The sequence below is a fragment of the Festucalex cinctus genome, chromosome 5, assembly GCF_051991245.1.
Source record: "Festucalex cinctus isolate MCC-2025b chromosome 5, RoL_Fcin_1.0, whole genome shotgun sequence".
NCBI lineage: Eukaryota > Metazoa > Chordata > Actinopteri > Syngnathiformes > Syngnathidae > Festucalex > Festucalex cinctus.
This window is the reverse complement of record NC_135415.1, coordinates 25,487,886-25,514,073: the sequence shown is the minus strand read 5'-3', so window position 1 is coordinate 25,514,073 and position 26,188 is coordinate 25,487,886. Positions and strand designations below refer to the sequence as shown.

At 40.0% G+C, this 26,188-nt stretch overlaps 2 protein-coding genes across 12 annotated transcripts; one reads left to right on the top strand and one right to left on the bottom strand.

Moving 5' to 3' along the window:
- Positions 1 to 641: 641 nt before the first annotated feature.
- LOC144018435 (kinesin-like protein KIF2A) lies at positions 642 to 15,476 on the bottom strand. 4 transcript variants are annotated; one of them, XM_077520557.1, is made up of 23 exons: positions 15,341 to 15,476; positions 15,159 to 15,229; positions 11,964 to 12,058; positions 11,593 to 11,709; positions 10,976 to 11,030; positions 10,363 to 10,476; positions 10,176 to 10,220; positions 8,416 to 8,516; positions 8,242 to 8,337; positions 8,098 to 8,152; positions 7,868 to 8,030; positions 7,662 to 7,752; positions 7,521 to 7,584; positions 7,330 to 7,421; positions 5,968 to 6,110; positions 5,649 to 5,853; positions 4,570 to 4,680; positions 4,414 to 4,481; positions 4,109 to 4,237; positions 2,863 to 3,019; positions 1,671 to 1,772; positions 1,443 to 1,581; positions 642 to 1,358 (listed from the first exon to the last, which is right to left on the bottom strand). In XM_077520557.1, exons 2-23 carry the CDS (start codon positions 15,217 to 15,219, stop codon positions 1,273 to 1,275), a joined length of 2,289 nt encoding a protein of 762 aa, XP_077376683.1. In that variant the 5' UTR covers positions 15,220 to 15,229; positions 15,341 to 15,476; the 3' UTR covers positions 642 to 1,272. The 4 variants fall into 4 exon arrangements, with proteins under 4 accessions (XP_077376683.1, XP_077376682.1, XP_077376685.1 ...); XM_077520556.1 differs by having other exon boundaries at positions 15,159 to 15,472; XM_077520559.1 differs by lacking the exon at positions 4,109 to 4,237 and having other exon boundaries at positions 15,159 to 15,471.
- Positions 14,612 to 25,376, top strand: unc45b (unc-45 myosin chaperone B). Of its 8 annotated transcripts, none has more exons than XM_077520552.1 (23): positions 14,612 to 15,444; positions 16,326 to 16,411; positions 16,925 to 17,069; positions 17,257 to 17,445; positions 17,837 to 17,998; positions 18,099 to 18,135; positions 18,232 to 18,407; positions 18,614 to 18,703; positions 19,589 to 19,756; positions 19,862 to 20,027; positions 20,099 to 20,269; positions 20,912 to 21,083; positions 21,170 to 21,470; positions 22,248 to 22,342; positions 22,508 to 22,649; positions 22,728 to 22,868; positions 22,947 to 23,074; positions 23,392 to 23,458; positions 23,546 to 23,659; positions 24,171 to 24,286; positions 24,364 to 24,481; positions 24,563 to 24,718; positions 24,789 to 25,376. In XM_077520552.1, the coding sequence occupies exons 5-23, from the start codon at positions 17,837 to 17,839 to the stop codon at positions 25,059 to 25,061; spliced, it is 2,793 nt and encodes a 930-aa protein (XP_077376678.1). In that variant the 5' UTR covers positions 14,612 to 15,444; positions 16,326 to 16,411; positions 16,925 to 17,069; positions 17,257 to 17,445; the 3' UTR covers positions 25,062 to 25,376. The 8 variants fall into 8 exon arrangements, with proteins under 8 accessions (XP_077376678.1, XP_077376681.1, XP_077376680.1 ...); XM_077520555.1 differs by lacking the exon at positions 16,925 to 17,069 and having other exon boundaries at positions 14,612 to 15,548; positions 17,257 to 17,305; positions 17,398 to 17,445; XM_077520554.1 differs by lacking the exon at positions 16,925 to 17,069 and adding an exon at positions 17,549 to 17,704 and having other exon boundaries at positions 14,612 to 15,548.
- Positions 25,377 to 26,188: the final 812 nt, after the last annotated feature.

Sequence of the window (26,188 nt, the reverse complement as noted above, 5' to 3'; positions counted from 1 at the left end):
TTTACAAATAAGCTATATATTTTTTTTACTGACCGGTGTTATTGCTTCACTGAAATTCCAAAGGGGGTTGATACATTACAACATACTGTACTTAGGTTTTTTTTTGTTTTATGGTAGAGCAAGACTTTGATACAGCTTCTGACATGAAGAGGTTGCTTAAAGCAACAGTAGTTAAATAAAAAACGGCCAACAGGTGGCAGAAGAGTATAAGAGATCAGCCAGGGCCATGTTGCAACAAGCTCTTTTTGCCAGTGTTTTCAACATGTTTGTGAATAATGATGAAACTTAGCTATACTCTAATGCTAATTGCCGCAAAATGGAAACATATTTTTTTTTTTTTTCCCAAATGACTAATCTTTCTTTTGGTAGGTTCCATTTTTTTTTATAGCGGTAGAACAGAATATACTGTGGATCTTGCAAAATCAGTCAAAATCCAGTAAAATAGCCGGGAGCAAAAGGGATTGCTTCAGTCAAAATGGCTGGGAGTGAATGAGTTAAAATAAACTCTAGTCACAACCTTATTTTTTTATGTAATTATCTAACTGAATAAAATGTAGTTTCTTGGCCTAAAGGGGTTGCTTTAATTTTTTAAAATATTTTCGGGACACCCTTTGCCTCCACCTACAAACACAGCAAGTGAATAGTGTTCTTCACTATACATTTATTGTTTTTCCTTTCCAGTTGCTTTTATAACAAATTGTAACAGGGGTGGAAAATATGTTGAACATGAAGTTTAGAAACTTGCCGCACAGCATGAAATGGCACAAATGGAAGCGAACTACACATTTTTCAGGGGCACAAGGGGAAGAAACATTTTGCTCCGCTGCTTCTTCCTCACAAGTAAAAAGTAGGAGGGTGGACAGACTGCATATCAGATGTGACTATATAGTAACAAAAATCTGACGCCGTAACATCAGTGCACATGCAGACTGTACATGTTGGACAGAGGAACCGTAAATCAAGCACTGGTTTTGTGTGGCAAAACTTTGGAACCATGAAAAAAAAATCAGTTCAAAAGTTACAAACAAGTATTAAAAGAAATAATTTAAGGAAAATGCTAACATTCTCCATGAGAAAAAACAAACTATTTTCTTTCCCAAGTGTTCTTTTCCTAAATTTCCTATGAAGCCAGTCGCGACACAGTCGGTTTCTATGACGACGAGTCACAACAGTTGCAATAGTTTGAGCCTGTCGGGAAGGTCAGTCCTTTTATTTGTGCTTTGACAGGCAAACGTCTGTCTCGTGGTTCTCTTTCCGCCTCCTCCAGTCTCACTAAAGAGCACGAGGCCTCTTGAGGTTGATCTGCTTGCTGGCTTTCTCCTCCTCTTGAAGAGCACAGCGGAATGACTTGACTTTATCTGCACCAAACAAAGAAGACGAACGAGATCAGTGTTGAGGGATTTGACGGACTCCGCCTTGGCGGTGTTTCTTTTACGTCAAACCTCGGAGCTCAGTGAGGATGTCTATCTTCTGGTCCAGGATCTTCTCCAGCTGAGTGGCGTAAGATTCCACATCGTAGTCCACCTCCTCGTCTGTCATCTTCAGGAGCTCCTTCTCGTCCTCCAGCCACCTGATGGACTCCTGGAAATAGGAACAAACAAAACAACCTTTTTTCTTTTTTCCCAGTCTGGAAATGAAGAGATTTGATGACTTTTTTTGTGTGGTCCGACCTCGAAAACCGCTCGGTGATCCTCTTGGACCTGCTCCTCCATTTCCACCAATTGAGAGACGGCCGCGTGGAAAGAGAAGAGCTGAGGAGACACTTCCTCCTCCTGAAAGGCGGAGCATATTCTTAAGTTAAGTAACTTACTATGACACCATTTTGCATATTGCAAGCAATGGATCATTTATTCAAAATCCTATTTAAAAGCACGACGACACAAAATGTCTTCATTGTTCTAAATGCTGCTTTTTACTTGGTGAATGTGTTGAGCAAGGTTCTGGATATATGTTGATTTTTGCCACGTGTTATAAAGATAGTCAACCTTAAACATTTCATGACAATAATGTGTTGTATGTGACCTCACAAGTCTAAACATGGCATTCTGATTAATAGCACATTTGTGGCATATGAGTTATGCATCAAATTACACCCGTTTTTAATTATTTCAGGAGGCTGCCATTTTGGCACTTGCTGTCGACTAAAGATGACATCACAGTTGCTCAGGGATTGACCAATCGCAGCTCACGTGTTTTCTGATGCTGAGCTGTGATTGGTTACCTGAGACCTGAGCAACTGTGATGTCATATTGTCATTTTCACTTGCCAGCAAATAACAAATGGATGCCTCCTGATATACATAAAAATACATTTTCGCCTGGTGTGGGTGTGGCCAGAGAGTGACAAGGGTAGCTCCGCCCCTGACGAGAAACACCTTATGTAATCTTTTGACATTTTTTTCTATGTACCCATTTTATATCAGAAAAATCAAGACAGCACATCACCAAACAAAAACCTCGCAAGAAATATAAACACTGAAATCATGATGAGCTTGTCTCAAATTTACTCGCAAAATTGATGAATGGTGTTCCACAGGGTTCAACTCTGGGGCCTCTGCTGTTTTCATTCTATATGCTGCCACTGGGTTCCACCTTATGAAATAGCTCTATAAGTATAGAGTATAGAGTCAGTGGGAGTCAGTGTCTCACTACATGATTTGCAATGCCAAGTTTAGCAGTTCTAGTCCAGCACAACTAGCTAGCTAGCAAAGCAGCATTAGCATGGAGATTGGGAATACACGAACAACGTTTTACAATTTAAGGTGAAGCAAGACAGATTAACTGAAAAGGCTACTCTCCCTGTTCATTATGTTCACCAGTAAATCCTACACCTATGTCTTGAAAGGGTCCACAAACGACTTACATTCTGCTCACAGAGCAGCTTGAGGTCGTCTCTCTGCGGCGAACTATTTTGCCATTCTTCTTCTAACAAGTCCAGCTGGTTGACGGCATGGATGTTGGCACGGCCTCCCTCCATTACCTGGTTTACCTGGTTGTTGTCCACAGTAAGTTCCTTCACCCTGAGCACCAAACAAACATGAATCTCATCAGGATTGATCACATTTAACAAGCAGAATCGCTAAAAGGGAAAGTCAACTTTAAACATTTCTTGATAATAATAATGTTATATGTGACGTCACAAGTCTAAACAAGACATTCTGATTAACATTACATTTGTGGAATATGAAGCAAGATACAGCCATTTTTATCCATGTCAGGGGGCGGCCATTTTGCCACTTGCTGTTGACTGAAGATGACATCACAGTTGATCGAGGCTCAGGCAATGACCAATCACAGCTTACCTGTTTTCTGAATCTGAGCTGTGATTGGTTGTTACCTGAGACCTGAGCAACCGTGATGTAATTTTCACTCGACAGCATGTGGCAAAATGGCCGCCTTCTGATATTGATTTAAAAAAAAAAAACTGCTGTTTTTGGCTGATTAACTTGTAATATTAACCAGAAAATCATACTTAGACTAGTGGGGCTGCATAGAAAATATTATTATCTAGAATTTTTTTGGGGGGTTGACTTCCCCTTCAAAAAATGCTAGGTGGCTGTTTGATGGAAGCTAACTGGAGGCGGGGTTGACTTGAATAGGATGGTGTTTGCGCACTGAGTGCTTATCCATTTTCAATGAGGTGCAGTCCATTTATTCGCAACAGGAATCACGTCATGGATGGCCAACAACATATGGTCAGTATGTAAAGGAGAACCAAAAGAAAAAGATGTCGCCAATGTAGGCGCAACAACAACAAAAAAAGTCACAATAGCTGAACACAATTGTGAGTCACATGCAGATGAAAGGAAAGCTGAAAGATGGTGGACATGTCCAGCCATTGGACATGTCTGATTGGCCATTTCATTAGGTACACTCACACAATGAGATCCAATACAAGAGCCATATAAAAAAAAATGTAATTTACTTCTTTTTCATTTATGTACATTAGTTAACCAATTCTTTAATGAGATGCATGAATACAAAACCGCCAAACTGCAGATTTTTGATCCAACTCATTTTTCATCTCATGGTGCCAATGTAGCAAGCGTAAATAAAGCACATGCGTTAGTGTTTGTGTCGGTGCAGTGCAAATTGCAAAAGCGCTTGACCTGCCAGGGGGAGGAGTAGCAGCAAAGTCATCGTACTCAAAAGTATTGGTCGGAGAGTGCTCAGGGCGACTCCCCTGACCACCCTGGGAGAAGGGGATGTCTGACGGACTAATCCCAAACTCCTTCACTCTACACATAGAGGGGCAGCATGGGAGAGGCGGGAAAGGCCAGAAGAGGAAAAAGGGAGAGGAGGGATAGAGAGTCAGACAAGAACTACCAAGAGTAGCAAACAATTTCACCTTAGTCATGAGTAAAGCTCAATGCTAGGATGACTACAACAAACTGTCGGCGGTGAACATGAGCACCTGTTGGCGTAGCGGAGCGTGTTGAGGGTATTCTCGCAGGATGTCATACCAGGAGAGATTGTTGCAATCTGCCAAAACAAAGAAAAAAATAATAATTTATGTGACAACTGTGTGAAGATACACGGAGGCAATATGATACAGCGGTAATCAACTCACCATGCACGTACGGGAATTTTCACCAATGAAGGAGTCTCGCAGGACCTGGGTGAGTTTGCTAGCTCGGAATGGAGTGTGTGGCTTGTTGAGGCCGAGAGCTCTGATACACTCCTGTCAGAACATGTACTTTTTAATCTAGTAACATCCTAGTTATACAAAATACTCATTCTGGAACTGCAAATTGAAGATTATATTCCTCATTTCAGACAACCACAACCTATACAAAATTTACAGACAGAATCCAAAGCAAAGCACCAATGTCAAATAAAAAGGACGTATTTTCATTCTTTTCAATGTCTTTTGAAAACCGACAGTTCCAAGTAGCCAGTCACAATTAGGACACATTGCCATAAAGTGTAACTATTGTACTGACATTTGACTTGGATGGACACGTAGAACTTCCAATGTGGAGTACGGTACAGTGTCCTCTCAAAGTAGAGGTTGACATAAAACAATTTGTAAAAAAAAAAAAAAAAAAAAAAAAAAAAAAAAAAAAAAGTATTTATTTCTGGGGGATTTACACTATATTAAGCCATTATGAACGCCCCCCTCACGGCTCCCATCTTTCTCAACACTTGTTACACTTAATACATATAACTTTCTGTATGTCATTTTTTTCCCACATAATGCCACTGGGTATGCGCATGCACAGGTCACCCGGTAGCATGATGGGGACAAATGTGGAATGGGAAATCATGGACTGGAGACATCATAAAAATTACAAATAAGTAATGTTATCTCATTTTCCAACATATTGGTATAATATAGGCCGAATGCTTAAAAACAAAAAACAAAACAAAAAAAACTTGTGCAAAACATTTGAGCAAATACGTTCAAACTCATTAACATTTGTTTGGGCGTACTTGCAAAATGCTTTCAACGTATTTGCAAATATGTTCGAATGTATTTGCAAATGTGTTTATATGTATTAAAAGTAACATTTACATTTCAAATTGAAAATGCGTTTAAACATATTCAAACACAACGTTTAAATGTTTAAACATATTTGCAAATATGTGTGAACGTATTTTCCTTACTCCACATAAGCAGTTCCACGCTTCTGCTGACTTCCCACAAACCTTGAGGGCCAGCAGGCTTTTGTTGATCTCGGCACCCTCCAGGCGAGTCTGACGGTCAGCACTTGAAGTATCGGCGCCCCTTTCGTTCCCGGCCAGGTCGATGAGGGAGAACTTGCCGTACATCTTGCCCTTCCTACGAAGAATGATCTGGAACACGGCATGGCTGCGCGACGAGTGCGCATTGGCTGATGTCTGCCCCGAAGTCCTAGAGAAAAGAAAGAAAACAAGAAATGTTTTTATGAAGAAGGTACCGATAATAATCTGAATGTGTATTTGATGAAGTCTACCAGAAACTGTTGCCACTTGTAAGGTTGTGTACCTGCAGCCGTTGCCCAATTCAATGAGTTTCAGGACATCTTCTGTGCACTTAACCTCCTTCTCCTGAAGCCCCACAACCTGCACTTGCTGTTTTCGGTCCTCCAGCACCCTCAGTTTAGTTTTGCGATTCAGCAGATCAAACACCTTAGAAAACACACACGATGGAGTAGAAACTGAATATTGCATTTGGGGACTATGAATTAAACATCAAAAGCCACCCATTTTTATCCATCTCATTGGGCGGCCATTTTGCCATTTGCTGTCGAGTGACAATGACATCACGGTTGCTCAGTGCTCGGGTAACGACCAATCACAGCTCAGGTTGCAAATGTCACATGACCAAACTCAGAAGACAGGTGTGGCGTGATGGGTCGTTATCTGAGCCCGGAGCAACTGTGATGGCATTTTCAGTCGACATCAAGTGGCAAAATGGCCGCCCCCTTGAGATGGATAAAAATGGGTGGAATTTGCTGCAAAATTCATTCTCTACAAACACAATATTAATCACAATTTCATGTTTAAGATAGCACACAGAACATAGTTCTGCCAAAAAAACAACTTTTGGGTTAACTTCCCTTTAACTCATTCACTCCCAGCAATTTTCACATCAGCAATTCCGTTCGCTCCCGGCTGTTTTACTGGATTTTGACTGATTTTTCAAGGCCCACAGAATACTGTGTTCTATTGTTATAAAAAAATGGAACCTATCAAAAGAAACATTAGAGTCTCTTCTTTCATCAGGAAAAAAGTACTGTATATTTATATGTTTCTGTTTTGCAGCAATGAGAAAGTTTAATCAATTTTCACAAATATATTTAGAATTATGAGTAATTGAGCTTTTTTTTTTCAAAATGGCCCTGGTTGATCTCCTTTGCTCTGCCGCCACCTGCTGGCCGTTTGTGTAATAACTACCACTTCTGCAACCGTTCTTTGCAGTTGAGAGGCTGCATCAAAGCCTTCTGTATGCCCCAGCACACAGGTCTCAAACTCCAGTCCTCGAGTGCCACAGTCCTGCATTGTTTTAGAGGTTTTCCTCCTCAAACACATGATTCATCAGCAAGCTCTGCAGGTACCTGATAATGATCCTTATTATATGATACAGCAGAGTTTGAGGAGAGAAACCTCTAAAACATGCAGGGCTGCAGCCCTCGAGGACTGGAGTATGAGACCTGTGCTCTAGCATTAAAAAAATAAATAAATAAATAAATAAACATTTGGGACGTATTTGGGACACTTAGTATTTTTCAAAAAAGTATTAAAAAAACAAAACATTTCTACGTTTTTGGGAGCAAATTAGTTAATAATAATAATAATAATAATAATAATAAATACCCTAATACATACGATACTTGTTAATTCTCACCTTTCCACTGTAGATTTCAAAAAAGGTTGCAAACACTTGGAGCTCTAATTTCTTGTAATTGGGTTTCTTCAACATGAGAAATACATCCCGAGCTGGACACAAAAATAATATATGTAAAGTAAATTTAGATGCTTTTTGAGCATTTCACCAATTTTAAACATTAAACCACAAACATTGTAGATATGACTTACCAGCCAATGCATAAATTCCTTTGGAGCAGTCTTGGTTCTTCCCAGAAAAATCTCCACCCATTGTCTAAAACACACCAGCACTTTTAGTAATCAAAACATGTCTCCGATTTTAATTTGCAGTCTACATTAAAAGCTTCTCACATGAGTTTTACCACTTCCTGTTTGTCCATAAGCAAAGCATGTGGCCATGCCCCTCTCAAATATGGTCTCCACTAACGGTCTGGCAGTGAACCTTTAGAGAAAATCATACCGACAGCCTCATTAGGCACACCCACTTTCTAATCCAACTAATTTATCGACGTAAATGCAGATCTTCAGGAAATGCTGAAGCCGGGGATGAAACCAACCTGTAAACCATCTCATTGTTGGTGGTGTCATCAAAAGCGTAATCGAAGCGGAAGGTTTGGTTCTCCAGGAAGCGAGTCAGGTCCACCTTCTGCTTAGGTTCGTGCACCATCACCACATCCTTACTGGGAATTGTGATCACGTCCAAATCCTTCATGGTGAGTTCTGAAACAAAGTCCAAAGAAGAAATTAGTCAACGCGGTAAGGAGACGTAATATTTGCGAGAGCTTACCTTTTCTATTCAGCGGACGTTTCCTCACACATACGCATATTCTGTGTTCTTCGATCTGAGTGGCAAAACATTCAAATGTTAAAATTGCTGAGGCGGGTGACATGCACATTCATAAGCCAAAACAAAGCAACGTTTTCTTCTCACCAAATCTGCTGTGGTTAGAGGTCGGTAGTCTAGACTTGCACGGAAGTCTCGAATCATGCACATAATCTCATAATTAGGAATGGTCGTGTCCACCTCCTGCAATGAGATTTGGAGAGACAAAATGACATCATAATTCACACCACAAATAAAATGACTTCACATGCATGAATATACCTGAGCCCTCTTTTCCCTCAGCTCCTGTTGCTGAAGCCGACGCTTCTCCCTTTTCTCTTGCAGTTTCTCCACCTCCTTCACACAGTTTGACTTCCTCCGAGCTGCAACGAGAGGAACAAGTACCTTTAGATCTCTGAGTTTCCCCCCTTCAAAAGTACTGCTATTCTCTCTTTACTAGTCTTCTTTTCTTTTCTCATGGCTATCCTTAAAATGGTTTTCTGGGTCAAATTAGGGGTTATAATGTATCCATCAAAATAGTAACTAGTTTGACGTTTTTGATTTCCACCACTGTGGGATCAACCGGCCAACACCAATTGCATTAAGAAATAAAAAAAAAACAAAAAAACCTCAATATCCAAAACATTTGGACTTAACGTTCCGAGGGCCCACCGGTGGGTCCTACGTCATCCTTACATAATAATAATAATAATAATAAATGGTCACAGGTTTACAGGTCATGTTTTTACGAATGTTTGTGTGGACATAGCCTGAGATTGCAAAAATTACCACCTTGCTTCTAACCTATCTAATATGGGTGATGTTTTACTAAATGGACTAAATGTTTGGATACATGTATGGTCAGTCACAGGCTGGGCCTAATGTTGCTTCTTACATTTTGTGTTTACAACTTTCACCACTTTGTTCCAGTTTGACCACTGTACAAAGCAAGGTCCATTAAAAAAGAAAAAAGAAAAAAAAGTCATACTTATATGAGTTTGATGAGGAAGAACTTGCGAGGTAATTAGTTACCTCACCTTTCAGATGAACACAAACAATATATTTCCACCATTATGACTATATTACATTGGGTTATGGTTTGGATCACTGCACCATTATGTTAAGACCGCCATATCTTCATTCTACACCTTCCTGGTGTGACCATGGATTTGGAAAAAGTGCTCAAGTGCCCTGAAATGTAATTTACAAGTGTTTATCCGCACCTGAATCTCCTATATTAAGATTAGCAACGTGACAAGTGGCTGCCATCTTGACAAATTCCTTGTGTGTTTTTCATAGATGGCCTATAAAGATTTTGATTATTGTGATTCTACTGCTCTTCTTACTCCATTTCCGCTACTTAGTGTCATTAAGGCTACAAAACAATTGATTACAATTGATTACAAGCAAGTAAATGTGTGAGGAACAGCAGATCCTGACTTGAAGAGGTGAAATTAAAGCAATGGCCCTGGTTTAGCTGAAAAGCGCCACCTTGCCTCTATTACAGTCTTGACCTCCTGCTATCTCCAGTTCCCAAGAAGACAGACTATCAGAGCAGAGGGTTGAATAATCTCCTCTAATCTAGGAGGAATTAATGAGCTAGGTCAGCACCAAGACCAAGAAGTAAAACGGGGAAGCAGCACCATCCCTTGTGCACTAATCAGAGGCTTGTCGGTGAAGAAGCAGCGGGCTTGTGAACACCCGACCTAAAGAAAAAGCAAAAATTCTGAAGAGTAAAATTCTGAGGCTTTTCCTTGCGCGTTCAGAAGCAGCCAAAAAAAGTGCACCCAGTGAAGCAGCAAAACACTTGAAACTGTGTGGCTGACTCCCACAAATCCTCTCTGCAGGGTGGTTTGGTTGTCTCTGGCCTACATCACCAACACACCAGTGACATCACATCACAGCTCTGAAATAGTGCCTGGCAGACATTTTGGTTCTAAGTACACAAATGTACTTTAAAGACAAGAGGACTGTCAGATTCTATTGGGAACTATGACACAACAAGCAAAAGCCCCCGAGGGCAACAAATAGGTGATACATACAAAGTTGTCCAATCTCCCTTCTGGTTAGCGGCTGATGAAAAGACTCTGTAATAAATGTGGTCAACAAACATGACATATTCAAACTGTATCACAGATGGGACACTTTTCTAAATCAAAAACACCGTTCAGAGTCAAGTCTTAGAAATGAAGTTAGCTGACTAAAAACTCGTCAACACGTCAACGTTACCATTCTGCAGCTGCTGCTGTGTGGTGGGCTGGGCGGGCTGAGCCTGCTGTGACAGAGGGAGCTGTGTTGTTTCAGCGAGTTGAGACTGAAAGATTCGGGCTGGAGGCGGAATCACTGCAAATCGACAAAAACATAGATCAAATTGCATGAAGACTATTTTTTTTCCTTTTTCTTTTCAGCCAAGAAGTAAAGTTTTTGAAACTGCAATACAAAGACATAATGAATGAATCGAGAATTATGCTAATGTAATATTTGGCCTTGTTTTTAGTTTCTCATTACAAAAGCCTAATCCATCCCTTATGTCCACCTGTGAGAATATTATACTTTTTTGTAATCCCAAAGTTACAGAAAAAAAAAACAGAACCTGCAAACTGCACCAGTAATATATGACACAAAATAAATTGTGCACAAAAACAATCTTGCAGATGTTACATGGCCTTCTTCAACAGCTTTTGTGCTATTTTTCCAATGTAATTAGCTGTAATAATCATAAATTACTTACTGTATTTAAGTGCAGCAATATATGAAATTCAAATGATCAACCTCAGCTACAAAATACCTGTTTTCGATTGCCTTGATTAATTTTTTTCGCCTGAAACCCTCCGGTACAAACCTCTACTCTCCCTCGATGGAGTGTCACTCTTCGAAGGTGCTATCGTCCCACGATTCTGCATGAAGATGACAAAATATATTTTCATTTTCATTCCTTTTTCATCCTCTTCTATATTCCTAGTTTACTACCAATAATTACATACCTAGTTAACTAAGTTAAAGCCTGTGAGACAAGATTAGCGCTGATTAGAGCACGGGCCTCTTTTAAAATCACATTGGTGTTCTTGACTTGGCAATTTAACAAAAATGCTTTGGCAAGCTGTGTATCTTGTTCGTGTACATTAAACCAAACTATCTAAAACCTTACAAGATGCTGATGACCTTGATCTGATGTGAAATCATCATAAAGTAGTGTTGGGCCTATTTGTAAATATTAACAGTAATATAAATGTGAAATGTAGAATTGTTGAATCACAACAAACCATAATAAATACATTAACTACCTGAATCAGGCCTCTCAATAATTAAAACCCGTTAAAACTACATGCTTAGAAGTAAGGGTTTTACTTCTAAGAGTGTAGGACACTAATGTAGTCACTGGGACAAAGCCTATCTTCAGCCATTTGGCTCACTCAAATGTTTTATTTAAACTAATAATATGCAGGGTAAAGTACTCACCTTTGCTATTTTATTAACCTTCACACTCGTAGTTGAAGGAGGAGTCTCTGGACTCCGGACAATCTCTTCGTCTGGACCCACATCTGGGTTAAGTGAAAATATACTCTCCAAATCGATCTGTCGGGTAAAACGGAAGACGATTATGAGTCATTTTGACACTTTGTACACACAGACAACACACATTAGCTACCATACCAAAGCTTCAAAAGCTAACCTTGGCTCTACAATAAGTACGTCTTTTGGATTTAGTTCATGCAGTATGGTTGCATAATCATCAAAACTATGACATCTTCTCATGAAATATTCAGAGCTTTAGAAAACACGGCCTATGTCGCCGCTGATGCCTTGAGTAGTAATAAATGGTGGTTTACCTCTTTCCCTTTTGTGTCTCCATTCTCTATCCACTCCACCGTGACGCTCTCATTCTCCTCGTTTAGGGACGTCACCATCGCCTCATGTATGCGTCCTGTCCAAGAATTACAGATACAAATGTCATAAAAAGGTAAAAACATCGAAAATAAATACAGGTTAAACACATTTTTCTGACTCAACTGTTTGGATAACAAACTTGACCAAATGTGATAACAATTCTCAATGTGATCAAGTTTTGAGTACTAATGTGGATATTAAATAAATACAGGTCCACTTAACAGTTGTCAATAGCCAGCACATTTCACAATATAAATAAACAGAAAAACTAGAAACATTCCATTACAAATATTCCACAAACAGCAGCAGGAATACTGCATTTATGAGAACGTGACAACATAATTTAAGAGCTCTGAGACTGCTTAATGGAAGACTTTCATTGTGAACACGCCCTACCTAAATATTCTTTCAAATTAAAAAAGAAAATGAAGGGCTTAATCTAGGTGTAACTGACACATTTGTGATTTCATACAGTACAGTACAGTAGTGACTCAACTGGTTAGACAAGTGGTGTCAATCACAGAGGGGGCCAAAATTCAATGAACGTTCAGTCATCGTCCAGATAAACATTGACTAATTCAAACTAAACATTGAACTTAAATGTGAATAGAAACTGACAGTATAGGGGAAAAACACAATCATGCTTTTAGTAAAGATGGAAAATAATAAATCAAAACTTTCAGGCATCTTATCTTCAATTCTCAAGGTTGGATTGACTGCAGCAGGTGTTGATTAATTAGGCGATGTATGATGTTTAGTTAATATCGCAGATAACAGCTGCCCACACTGATATGTGCTGCGTTGGTAAATATTTTGATAGTATATAACCTAGAAGGCAAGCGACCAGAACGATAAGTGTCGACTAGTTAGTAATATATCAGTTGCGCTAAAGGACAAAGAAGCTGCTACAAAGAAGGACACGATCCGACTCCAACGAGTTAGGACTGCCAAGAGGGCTCAACCCAGTTACCCCATCCACTCATTGATTTGGTTTCATGTTCAGGGTCTTGGGTGAGCTGGAGTCCATCCCAGCTGACATATATAGACAAACAGCCACTGACACTTATAGGCATGTTTTTGGAATGTGGGATGGAGCTGGCGTACCTAGAGAAAACCTAAGCAGCGGCAGCCCCCAGACCGTGTGCCGCCGTTCAGCCCCTAAGTTTCACCTGGACTTTAATAATTAATTTTACCCAAGACATTTTGGACAATTCTGTTTCAGTATGACTGTGCCAAGAAAGACAAGGTACAGCTCAGCATGGTTTATTTAAACCAATTTAACCAACTTTAGGCCTGAAATCTACATCATCACACACCTTTGGGATTAACGAAGAGCGTTCATAAATCAGGCCCTCAGGTCTGACATTCTGACATGGACAAATAAGACATGGAAGCTCCAGCAGAGAGGAACTGCCAACTCCCTATAGTCTAAAAGCGGTTATATGACAATCATAAGAAAACTGCTACTGTACTTTTCTCCCCACATTTATACTGCCATGAGCTACATTGCTAAGTCACACACTACACTGGGTTCTGTCACAGCAGTTTATCTCAAAGAGTCCATTGTGCCCACTGTGTCCCACTTTAATACTAAAACCAAGCTGATACATCCCAGTGGTTGCAGGGGCTCAAAGTAAGGAGAGTATTGAGCTCTGATAAGAGAGGAACAAATAAAAGGCTCTAATGCAGCATCAATCAATGTAACAAGGTCAACATAATGAATAAACGCATCGTGAATAATCAACATGTGATGTTTGGTTTGTATGCTTATGAGATATATTGTTGTTCTCGAGACAAAATATGTTGTTTAAAAAAAGCACAGGGGGTGATGTCAGAATTAAGGATGTTGGGCTATAACAGATGGGGTGGTGGCCTGAATCTGGCGAGAATCTGCACGAGTCTCACCATGACCCACCCCTGCTGAGAGGGAAATCTCTGCTCTGGATGCAAAACCAGCCAACTGAGAACTGTGCGGACTGAAATGCTTTACTCCCTAGGCTTGTGCACCATTGCTTTCACATTTTATTTTTATTTTTTACCCCTGCAAGGACTTTAACAAGAACGTGTCATTGCACTATTACTGGAGATATACACACTACAGGAAATGGTTTTAGGATTCAATGAACAAAAATCAGTGCCAGCACATCGGTGTCACAAATAGAATCAAGATAATTCTGCTGACACTTAGTTTAAATAAACTTTTCAAAACATCTTAATCACAAAATGTCACACACAGTGGTCCAATTTAATGCAACAATCAAACAAATATTTATCATTATATTTTACAAATCTCCAATGTTTTCGGACTTAGTAACAACAGCTACTCAAGGATATTTTGTTGTTGTTTTTAGAATTACTTATTGAGACAGAAAAAAAATGCTGTTATGTATGTGGCAAGCCCCTGCTGTTGTCCATTACGCAGCAGCACTAAAGAGTTAATTGAGTAAAAATAGTAGCAAAAAACAAAATATACTACTAGTATACTGATCACCATTTTAAGAATGTAGTATGACTTTAATATCATTCGACGTTATGTCTCTTGACGTGGTCATCAATTGGTTTCCATAGCAACTGCCATGTACAAGGTCGAGCTCCCGTTAGTAACACTTGAGCCAAGCAAACCTAATTTGGGAATTTGCAAAAAGACGACTCGTACGGTTAAATACTTGACATGTTGACACATCAGTGACATCCCGTTTCGGATCTCCGGTAAGAAGCCGGTCACGTTAGCATTAGCTATTAAGCTAATCCCCTGTTAATGCTGCGCACTGATGCACTCCCTAGTTAGGACGGAAATGCAAGCCTATTTAAATAAAATACATCAAAGAAGCAAGTTTAGGGTGGTTAGTATGCATATCGTGCTATATCTTTGTATTGACGTGTTCGTTGCGACTTGGGTCAAAATGAGGACACCGGCTGATCTTCATATAGGATGAATCAAAATCGCGAATAAAAACATGAAATAGTCAGTTTTCAGTCACGTTGTCATTTCCCCGCCAGCAACCGTTAAACGCTGTCCATCAAGAAAGAAGCCTAGCTGCATTCAGCAGCACCACAGCAACAAAGCTCCCCAAACAACTTGGGTTAGAGCTAGACACTGCGACGAAGACGGGAAGACCAGCTCGCCTCAAACTTACCATCACTGCGCTTTATTTCCACATTCGTGCCGACGACGAGCTTCCCAAACGCCACGGCCATTCTACATTCCCTGTACAAATGACAAGTAAACGGCTAAAAAGCTGAAAGCGAGGTAGGAGAAGCAGCCGTTTGGCAAATGGAAGGAATAGCGCGGAGAGTGCCCGCTGAAGCTCCAGCTCACAGGCCAGTTCCGGTGCAGCGTGGGTCCACTTCCTGTCAGAAACAGGAAGTAAACAAAGAATTCCCTGTCCTGGTTGGTTCGTACTGCACTTCCGCACGATGACCGTAAGTAACTGATGTTATTTTTCTAAAGCAGCGGCTGTACTAGCTTTGTGAAACAACGCCAATGATAGACTGTTTCATCACTTTGATACACTCATCAGAGCGAGGTACGAATGTTGGGAAGCGTCACACGCCGTTTTTTTTTTTTTTTTTTTTTTTTTTTTTTTAAATAATAATAATTCTTGTTAGTTTTTATTTTGTGGTTAAAACCACCCGTTATCATTTACTAGGACCTCTGTTTCTGAATTTACCTCATTTTATAATGGGCGACCATTGGTCTTATCGATAACATGTTTAATATGTCCAGTTTTTTTTTTTTATTTAGATTATGTTCAATAATAGAAATGATTATATAAAACAATAAACGCAGTAGCCAACGCTGTTTATGAGTAAAGCCCTCAACAACACATTCATCTTGTAACAAATATAGTTGTGGATTAAAAAAAAAAAAAGGAAGAAGAAGAAAAATAATTCTGTCAGGCAGATAATAATTTTACAACACTTGTATAATTGCCACACATGTTACTAATTAAGGTAAGAAGCAGATGGTCACAGTTGCAAACAAAAGAGGCAAAAAATGGTAAGTAGCTTTTGAAGATATGCTCGTCTGCTTCCTGGCTACTGTCAAGGTGCCCTTGAGCAAGGCATTGCCCCATTGCCGACCCCCACAGCTCAAGTGGTGCTGCTCTGTACCTCTTCCTTTGCATGCTAAAGTAATTTGAACGTGTGATTTTAATCAGTACAATACTGTAAATAAAAATACAGTTAATAAAAAAAAAACTCTGATAATAAGCATTGTTAAATTACCACGCTTGTGGCAAATAATGAATATGTAAGATGTTCTGTTTATATGCACTATTTAACTTTTGCTTCAACTTTTGTAGATACGACCCAGAGTTCGTCAAGCAAGTGAAAAAAAAAATGCTGTCTACTCCAAAATACATTATTGGATGTCCCGTATCCCACCATCGTAAGTCACCTATTTGTGAAAAGCAGTATCTCTTGCCATCTTTGTTAAGAGGCTTGTATTTCAGGCTCATGGAAATTGTATCTACTTGCTGGGAGAGCAATTTCACAGTTATATTGTTCCCAGTTACCTTAGTCATGCATTTCATATGTTTGCTTCTAAAGCATGTTGCATTGTAAGACATCCTAGTTTGACGTGAATGGGCCTAATGGTTGAATTTTCAAGGGAAAATGTGAACTTGCACATTGAGCGAAATGATAAGCCATGTACTAAACCTAGCCTGTTGCGCCTTAATTGCTTCTCTGTATCACCACGTTTGAAGTGAGTTTTGAATGCAGAGAGTCAAAGCTAGAATACCAAAAATAAATTATAATACTCACTCAATAATAATCACATAGACATCTTTTGCAGAGGTAAAAGGCATTTTCCCAAGTGCAAAGCCACACGCCTTGCACAAGTCACACATAAAAACATCAACAGACACATGTCAATTAACCCTACTTAATACTCTCACAGGTGACTCCACCCCTCTCCACTCTCAGAGACTCGAGATCCTTCTCTTTCTAGAAGCTACTAGATTACTCTGTGGGTCCTCCAGCTGTCACCCCCCACCCCAACATACACACACCACCCCTCCTGCTACTTGCATCAGGCTTTGCTAGTGAGTTCTCAGCTGTCTGCGCCCTAAATAAACCTTATCAGGAGGAGACCAACTTTGAGAGTGGGGTGGCATTTGTCAAATACACACGTACATCAGTATTGTTTTGCTCAAAATGTTTGCTGTACTTTAAAGTCCCTGCAGTATTATTTTCAGAGAACACTTCAAGTTTTCTGGTTTGTTTTCTCAGGGCAGCTCGGGTCTTGGTGCCCCCCTCCCAGCCGTCATAATGGGCCACCGTGAGTTGTCCCGCCTCAATGTGACGACAAATATAAATGGGCGTCTGAGTGGAGGCGGTTAGAAACACAGTGTCAATCTCATCTGACCGAAGCTCTGAGAACGACTATTGGAAGAAATATTGCCGTTAAAGAGGAGCAAGGTAAAGCGTGTGTATAGTGGGGGGGGGTATTCATGAATGTTGGGGGCATATGGACAATAGAAGGAGATCGTGATTACAAGAGGTATGACTCTGTGTCTGTTAGAAAAGCAACATTTGTTGCACTGCCCCCGGCACCATGCCCAAAAAAGGCCTGAGGGGAGGCCATTTAAAGTTACAGATAGCACGTGCATGAGATAGCATGTGCTTAGCCATTTGCTACCGAAAACCCAGGTCAGCAGGACACTGATTACAAGCGACGGTGAGAAGCAATGTATTTCAAAATTGAAATAATATATTCTGTTAATTTTTGTACATCCAAGATTGGTTACTGACTCTTGTTTTCAATCATGTAATCCTTGACGATCTAATGGTTGTATGCCTTTTCTTTTAGATGGGAGACCCAATCCAGTTAAAAGATGAGGGAAACAAATATTTCCAAGCAGGAGATATTGACAGGGCGATCGAGTGTTACACCAAAGCAATCAATTTGTGTAAAGACAAGAAGGTGCTGGCCATTATTCACAGAAACAGATCTGCATGCTATTTAAAAAAGGTAAGAACTAACTGTAACTTGTCTAATAAACCTTTTGAATCAAGAGTTTAAGTACATGTAAATCAGTCTTACAAACTTGATTGATTTAATGTCTTGACAGGAAAAGTATTCCAGCGCAGCCTCTGATGCATCTAAAGGTACCAAATAGTAACAAATGTACAGTTAAAAACTTAAAAGACAAAGAAATGTAACCGCAACATAAACAAACTTTGTCCTCTGTTCATTTTAAACAGCTATTGATGTTGATGCAAGTGACATCAAAGCCTTGTACAGGCGCTGCCAAGCTCTGGAGAAGCTTGGAAAACTCGACATGGCCTTTAAAGATGTACAGAGATGTGCGACCATTGAACCAAAGAACAAAACTTTCCTGGAGACTCTCCGCAGGCTGGGGGCTGAAATCCAGACTAAGGTCAGCTTTGAATGTAGCAGACCTCCACATACCAATACCATCACAATATATACTTAGATAAACATCAATTGTTTGCAGTTATTTTGAAAGTGACTTTTTGAATTACATTGTTTAGGTGTGGGTATCCCTCAAAATATTAGCATCCGTTACGCCAACATATTGAGACATAATCAAATGTTAATTTCTATCTGTCTTTTCATTCACAGCTCAAAACAACATTCTCCACAGATTCAAGGGTACAAAACATGTTTGATATTCTCCTTGATGAAGAAATGGAAAAAGACAAGAAGGAAAAGGTGGATATTATTTACTACTACACAAAGTGAAATTTCTGCAGACATTCCGTGGGAATGCTGAAAGCTGAATGCTAATAAAATATTTCCCAAGCGAGATTTGAACCAACACACTTGCAAGTCTCCATAATGCCAGCCAAGTATTTAACATGTGAGCCAACTTGGCTTGTTAAAAATCATGGCTAATAGCCTATTTATATGAATAAGTGTTATCTAAAAGTACCCCCACCATTCATGTAGATGGAAAAATTGAACTAATGATATCAAATGGAAAAATGCAAAAAAAATAAATAAAAAAATAAATAAAGTTCACGCAATAGCGCCACCAAGGCATACAGTACCCGCCATTCATTTAGATGGAAAAGTGGAACTAAGATATTGCCATGGATACATTTGCAATGTACAATCGGAGGTGGGATTCGAACCCATGACCTCCTGGTTACTGGACAATGCTTTTTACCATGTGCCCCACTGAGCAGTATCAGAGCTGGTAATGATGAGAAGTTTTATGTATGGAAGTGGGCGTGGAAAGTAGGACTTTGAAAAAGTTCAACGTCAGTCCCATTGAAAATGAATAGGGAAAAGTTGATCTTTAACATTAAATTAAGTACAGTACTGTAAGTACTGTGAAATCAAACAATATATTCCCAAGATGGTGTGAATTTTTGAAGCAAGTTGAAATTTGAACTGTGTAAGTCGGAAGTATTATGTGGGAGTTATTACACGGCAAAAATGTGTGGAGAATAAAAAGCCGAATAATACTGAAAGCATTCCCACAATTAGGTGAAAATAAAACTCATATTAGCCTGTTCCTATTAGTGGGTGAACATGTCTGTTTATTTTGATCACATTACGTTTCTGTATTTTATTTTATTTTTTAATGTAAAGGCTGCCAACAACCTGATTGTGTTATCGAGAGAGGATGCAGGAGCAGAGAGAATCTTCCAGAATAATGGCGTTCCCCTGCTCCTCAACATGATTGAGACAGGAAAACCAGAGATGATCCTCGCTGCTATCCGTACACTTTCAGGAATGTGCACAGGACACAAAGCTCGGGTGAGAATTAAATAGAGATGAATCGGATGTTCAAACCCATCCTATGCTGGCAATCTGAAAATAAGATCATATAAAATACATTTCTCTTCACATTGCACTTTACAGGCAATGGCCATTATTCACATGGCAGGCATTGATAAACTGTGCAGCATTATGGCACTTGACAATGAGGAGATTGCTCTGGCAACATGCAATCTCTTCCAATGCATCAACGACTCCCTCACAGGTGGGGATAACAGAGAATATGGGAAAGAAGAGTCATTGGTTTTAGGTGAGTGTTCTTGATGGCTGATAACACAATTACATTTAAATAATATTTCAATCATTTTCGTTTCTTCACAGATGCTTCTAAAGATCTGAAAACTATTCTCCTGTCATTACTGGAGATGGTTGGCAGTAAAAAGGTGTCTGGCCACGGCAGAGACCAAGCGCTGAACCTCCTGAGCAAGAACGTTCCTCGGAAAGGAAAGAAAGAGCCTGACAACTCAAGGACACTCTTCACTATTGATCACGGTGAGCCAGAAGAGATCTGACAATCACTCTGCGACCGGGTTGTTTTAGTTTTGTATTTTTTTTTTTCATTTTAGTTAGTTTTTATTTCGTTTTGAGTTTTATTTTTTAAATTTAGGTAGTTTTAATTGCTTAGTTCTAGTTTGGTTTTAGTTAATTTTATTATTATTATTATTATTATTTTTTTTTTTTTTTTTTTTTTTTTTTTGTGTGTATTACTTGTGCCCAATATCTAAAAAAACACCATGGGAGCGACGTCATCTGATGGTGCTTTTCTATTGGCTGCTGCTAGTTGAGGTCACTTCTGTGTGACACACTTTCAAACATACTTATTCCCTTTAATATCAAAATTCATTTACTTAAAATCACATTTAAAATCATCCCCAAAGGCTCATGTATTAAATTAATTGCCAAAGATGAAAACAGAGGACATTTTTACTATAATTATAGTTAGTTTTAGTTAGTTTTGTAAACATAAAATGTAGTTTCAGTGAGTTTTAGTTTTCTTAAAACGAATTTTCGTTTTTATTTTATTTCGTTAATGAAATTGTTTTTTGAATTTTTGTTTTTTCATTAGTTTTAGTTCACTAAAATAATCTTGCTCTGAAATAAACATAATATATTTATTTTATCGCCCCCCCCAAGGTCTGAAGAAGATCCTCAAGGTGTGCGGTCAAGTTCCTGAACTGCCCGACCAGTTGCCCTTGACCGAGAACACGCAGCTGATTGCCAGCGTGCTCCTCAATCGGCTCTATGACGACCTCACGTGTGACCCAGAGAGAAACAACTTCAGGGACATTTGTGATGAGTACACCAAGTATGCCTATTAAATCCCTCCCATCCATTCAGAGGCCAGCAAGTTGACATTGTTTGCCTCTACTCACATCTTCCTCCAATCCACAGATCCAAAATCGACCCTAACGACATGGACAAAACGATTCACGCAATCAACGTGATTTCGGGGCTGCTGCAAGGTCCATTTGAAGTCGGGAACGCCTTGGTGGGAAGGCAAGGCATCATGGAGATGATGGTGGCTCTGTGCGGCTCTGAACGTGAGGTGGACCAGATGGTCGCCGTGGAAGCGCTCATACATGCCTCGACAAAAATGAGCCGCGCCAGCTTCATCATCACCAATGGTGTGTCGCTGCTTAAGGACATCTATAAGAAGACCAAAAACGAGAAGATTAAAATACGCTCGTTGGTGGTGAGTAGAAAACACACTGTAGAGGAACACCATTTAGAATATAACAGTAAACTATATAAGAACAAAATCCAGCAGTTTTTATCAATATCAGAAGGCAGCCATTTTACCACTTGCTGTCGAGTGAAAATGACATCACAGTTGCTCAGGTCTCAGTTAACAACCAATCACAGATCAGCTTCAGAAAACAGGTGAGCTGTGATTGGTCGTTGCCTGAGCCATGAGTAACTGTGATGTCATCTTCAGTCGACAGCAAGTGGCAAAATGGCCGCCCCCTGAGATGGATAAAAACGGCTGGATTTTGATGCATAACATATTCCACAAATGTAATAATAATCTGAATGTCGTGTTTAGACGAGTGAGGTCACTTATAACATATTATTGTCATGAAATGTTAAAGGTTGACTTCGCCGATGAGAAAACTCCATCCGCTTTTATCCACCTCAGGGAGCGTCCATTTTGCCACTTACTGTTAACCAATCATGGCTTAGCTTCAGAAAACACGTGGGCCGTGATTGGTCGATGCCTGAGTCTTGGAAAACTGTGATGTCATTTTCCATCTACAGCAAGTTGCAAAATGGCTGGCACAGGTACATTTTGCAGATTTAACTCTGCAAACGCAATATTAATCATAATTGCGTGTTTAGATAGTGGGACTAAATAGAACATCATATTGTAAAGAAAATTTTGGAGTTGACTATCCCAATAACTTAATAAATTTTACATTTTGGGTTCCAGTATATATATATATTTTTTTGCTAATTCCCACTTCTTCTACAGGGTCTCTGCAAACTGGGCTCAGCAGGAGGCGACGACTACAGTTTAAGACAGTTTGCTGAGGGCTCCACTGAGAAATTAGCCAAGCAGTGCAGAAAGTAAGAATTCATACAAATCAATTTATGAAAAGAACAGGTGTGCCTTGCTACTTTTGACCATATGGTATGTTGTTGGTAGACTTATTTTTCCCCAAAGGTTTAATCAAAATACGCATCAGACAGTCTGCACATAAGAAATTAACAGGTCATTGTTTTCTCTTCCAGGTGGCTTTGCAATCCTACGATCGATGCCAAAACAAGGAAATGGGCTGTCGAGGGTTTGGCTTACCTAACTAATGACGCTGACGTCAAAGATGACTTTGTTGAGGACGAGCAGGCATTGAAAGCCATGTTTGAACTGGCCAAGGTTGAACATTGACAAATGAAAATTAGATTATAACGCTTATCTGGTTTGACATTATTCATAACTTCCTTTCAATTTCAGTCTAAAGATAAGACCATCATATACGCAGTGGCCTGCACCTTGGTTAACTGCACCAACACGTATGAGAAGAAAGAGATTATCCCTGAGCTGGTTCAGTTGGCCAAGTTCTCAAAACAGCACGTGCCTGAGCAACATCCTAAGGTACAACAAATTGTGGACCACAATACTACGCGCTACCAATGTACACAATCTCTTATTATGACTCAAACCTGATTTCAGGACAAGAAGGACTTTATTGAGAAGCGAGTGAAGATGCTTCTCAAAGCTGGAGTCACATCTGCTCTTGCTGTCATGGTCAAAGCAGACAGTTCCATTCTGACGGACCAGACCAAGGAGATGCTCTCAAGGTACAAAACGAAAGCATAAGGAATACCTGTGTGGACTATGAAAAACTGAATATAGCACGGTCGCAGCATTGTAAACACATTAAACATAATGAGAAAATGAGTCTCATAATTCGCTTACAATGTACTCTCAGAGTCCAGATGAATTTTAAAAAGAATAGAGGCTAAGTTTCATAAGCAGTTCTGTGTGTGCTAAATTTCCCGTGATCCCATATATATTTATTTACAGCACATCAACCCAAGTTATAATTTTCGCATAGTTTTTTTTTTTCTCCGTTCAATTCATCATTTCTTCTTGTTTTCTTCTCTTTACTCTGAAGGGTTTTCTTGGCATTGTCGGAGGACCCCAAAGATCGTGGTACCATTGTTGCCCATGGTGGAGGAAAGGTGGGTGAAATTTTTGGGTGGTGAACATATAAAAATCAGCAATGTGCTCCGCTACTGAAAATCACACACTTCTGTCTCTGTCCTCAGGCTTTGATCCCTCTGGCCCTGGAAGGGACAGAGGCTGGAAAAGTGAAGGCCGCTCACGCGCTTGCCAAAATTGCATCCATTTCAAACCCAGAGATCGCCTTTCCCGGTGAAAGAGTAAGAAAAACCCGCACGATTATTTTTATTCTCATTTCCGAGCATTTCACATTATCTTAACTCATTCACTCGCAGCCATTTTCACTGAAGCAACCCCCTTTGCTCCTGGCTGTTTTACTGGATTTTGACTAATTTTGCAAGGCCCACAGAATATTATGTTCTATTTGCTATAATCAAACAAACATGGAACTTATCAAAAGTAAGATTTGATTAGTTTCATCATTATTCAAAAATCTGTTTAAAATAGTGCGGAAAACAGTTTGTTGCAACATGGCCCTGGTTGATCTCTTATACTCTGCTGCCACCTGATGGCCGTTTTTGTAATAACTACCAGTGCTTCAACCATTCTTTTCAGTTCAGAGGCTGCATCAAAGTCTTCTGTATGCTCTAGTATAAAAAAAAAAACCATAAATACGTCTTTGGGACACTTAAAACAATTAAAATAGAACGTATTTATACGTTTTTGGGAGCAAATGAGTGAAGTTGTCTTGCTTTCTGGCTCTCTCCTCAGGTGTATGAGGTGGTGAGGCCTTTAGTCAACCTCCTTCACACAGACAGAGATGGAATCCAAAATTTCGAGGCTCTTCGAGGCCTCACCAACTTTGCTGGTTTTAGTGAAAAACTAAGGTATATTGCCACACCTCATACACCACTGCGTAATATTACATATGACATACTGCACCTTTGCTATGCGGCCTTTGCAGGACAAAGATCGTGAAAGAGAACGCGCTACCCGATATTGAGAGCTACATGTTTGAGGAACACGAGCAGATCAGACAGGCTGCCACTGAATGCATGTGCAACCTTGTGACATGTAAAGATGTAAGCACCCAAAGACATGTTCACATTTACAGTACAAGATGTTTCGAGTTTACCACCGTTTGGCACGTCTTTATATTGTAGGTCCAAGAGCGCTACCTAGAGGATGGTAACGATAAACTGAAGCTGCTGGTACTACTTTGTGGGGAGGATGATGACAAGCTTCAGATTGCGGCAGCCGGAGCGCTGGCTATGCTTACTGCTGCTCAGAAGAAGCTTTGCACCAAGATGACCCTTGTGGTACGTATGTTCATTTTTGCTGTTACAGTTTTAATTAAACTAAACACACTAAACAAGTCTCTGTCAACAGACCGTCCAGTGGCTTGAGATCCTACAGAGATTGTGTCTACACAGCAACCCAATGATCCAGCACCGCGGCCTGGTGACTGTGTGCAACATGCTCAACTCGGACGACCCCGAGCTAGCCAAGAAACTCATCGAGAGTGAGCTGCTGGAAATCATGTCAGTGATTGGCAAGGCAGCAGACAATCCCAAGAGGCAGGACGCGATCGACGCGGCGCGGTCGTGTCTGGTCAAAGCAATGGACCTGGGTCTCATCAAACCCTTCTCCACGGCTTCGTAAACACTGACCATAAACACAATGACAGCAACAGACATTTTCACTTCTTTCCTTTGTTTGTTCTGAACAGATTTTTCCACATAGAAGTTGTCACTGCCACTGGATGATTTGTTTTTGCTCATGTGTAAACCCTACCACCTTCAAAATCATACTGGCACCTGATTTGTATTTGTATCTTTTATTTTAAATTTTCTTTTTTTGGATCCAGGAGAAAATCAGGATATGGATAGAATTTTAACGTGTTTTTTTGTTTTTTTCCTTGTGATTGTATGGTACAAATAATCTGTTTGAAAAGACAATTAAAGGTTGCCCCCCCAATTAAAAAAAAAAGTGTTTATTTTCATTGTTGGAGCCCATTTCTACTATGCTCCAATATTTCTGCCATTAGAGGCAGTAAGGATGACAAGCCAAGGTTGGAGCTACATAAGCCATAAACTTTACATTTTTGTCACAATTACATCAGCGCAGGGCCCCGATCTTAAATCTGGAGATTTAACACAATAGTTCCCTCTAGCGGCAAAGTTGGGGTAAGAAATGTGTAACATAAAATCACTCATAAAATTCAATTAAAAGCTTCAAAGCAGGCAAACAACTGAGGCAAATAATACAATAATTTTTCTGTAATACGTTGCGATCCCCCACCCCCCCCCCCCCTCTCTCTCTCTCTCTCTCGCCATATATTTCCCTTTCCTTCTCCGACCAGCAGATAGCGCAAGTGAGTCTGTTTTCAAAGTTATGTCGCACTGAATGGCACCGTGTGTCTGTCAGGGCACATACTCACACGCGCACACACTTCGTCGTTATCCTGCCTGCTGTTATCGCCAGAGTAGTTTATGCCCAGTAATGGTTTAGTCAGTCGGGTCGCGTTGGACGTACGCCGTGCTTGAGTTTATTCATATTTTTGCGGACTTGACTGCAGCAAAACGAAGCACCGCCACCGAGCATAAAGAAAATATTTTTTCCCCCCCTACTCGTCTGCTCTAGGAAGAGGTCGGCGAGCAGGTAAGGTTAGCTGGGACCCAATAAACTAAGCGGATATTTTAACCAGAGTTTCCAAAAATGACAAGTATGTTTTTATATTAGGCTACATGACCGTATTTCATTTCTTTGTCGTGTTTTGAGTAAATATT

Coding starts and splice junctions, on each gene's coding strand:
- LOC144018435 (XM_077520557.1), bottom strand. CDS start 15,219: ATGGCCGTGGCGTTTGGGAAGCTCGTCGTCGGCACGAATGTGGAAATA. Junction 8,153..8,241: donor CTCTAACCACAGCAGATTTG/GTGAGAAGAAAA, acceptor TTTGCCACTCAG/ATCGAAGAACACAGAATATG. Junction 7,422..7,520: donor AGGAATTTATGCATTGGCTG/GTAAGTCATATC, acceptor TTTTGTGTCCAG/CTCGGGATGTATTTCTCATG.
- unc45b (XM_077520548.1), top strand. CDS start 17,837: ATGGGAGACCCAATCCAGTTAAAAGATGAGGGAAACAAATATTTCCAA. Junction 18,408..18,613: donor GGGCTGAAATCCAGACTAAG/GTCAGCTTTGAA, acceptor TTTCATTCACAG/CTCAAAACAACATTCTCCAC. Junction 20,270..20,911: donor ACTCTTCACTATTGATCACG/GTGAGCCAGAAG, acceptor GCCCCCCCCAAG/GTCTGAAGAAGATCCTCAAG.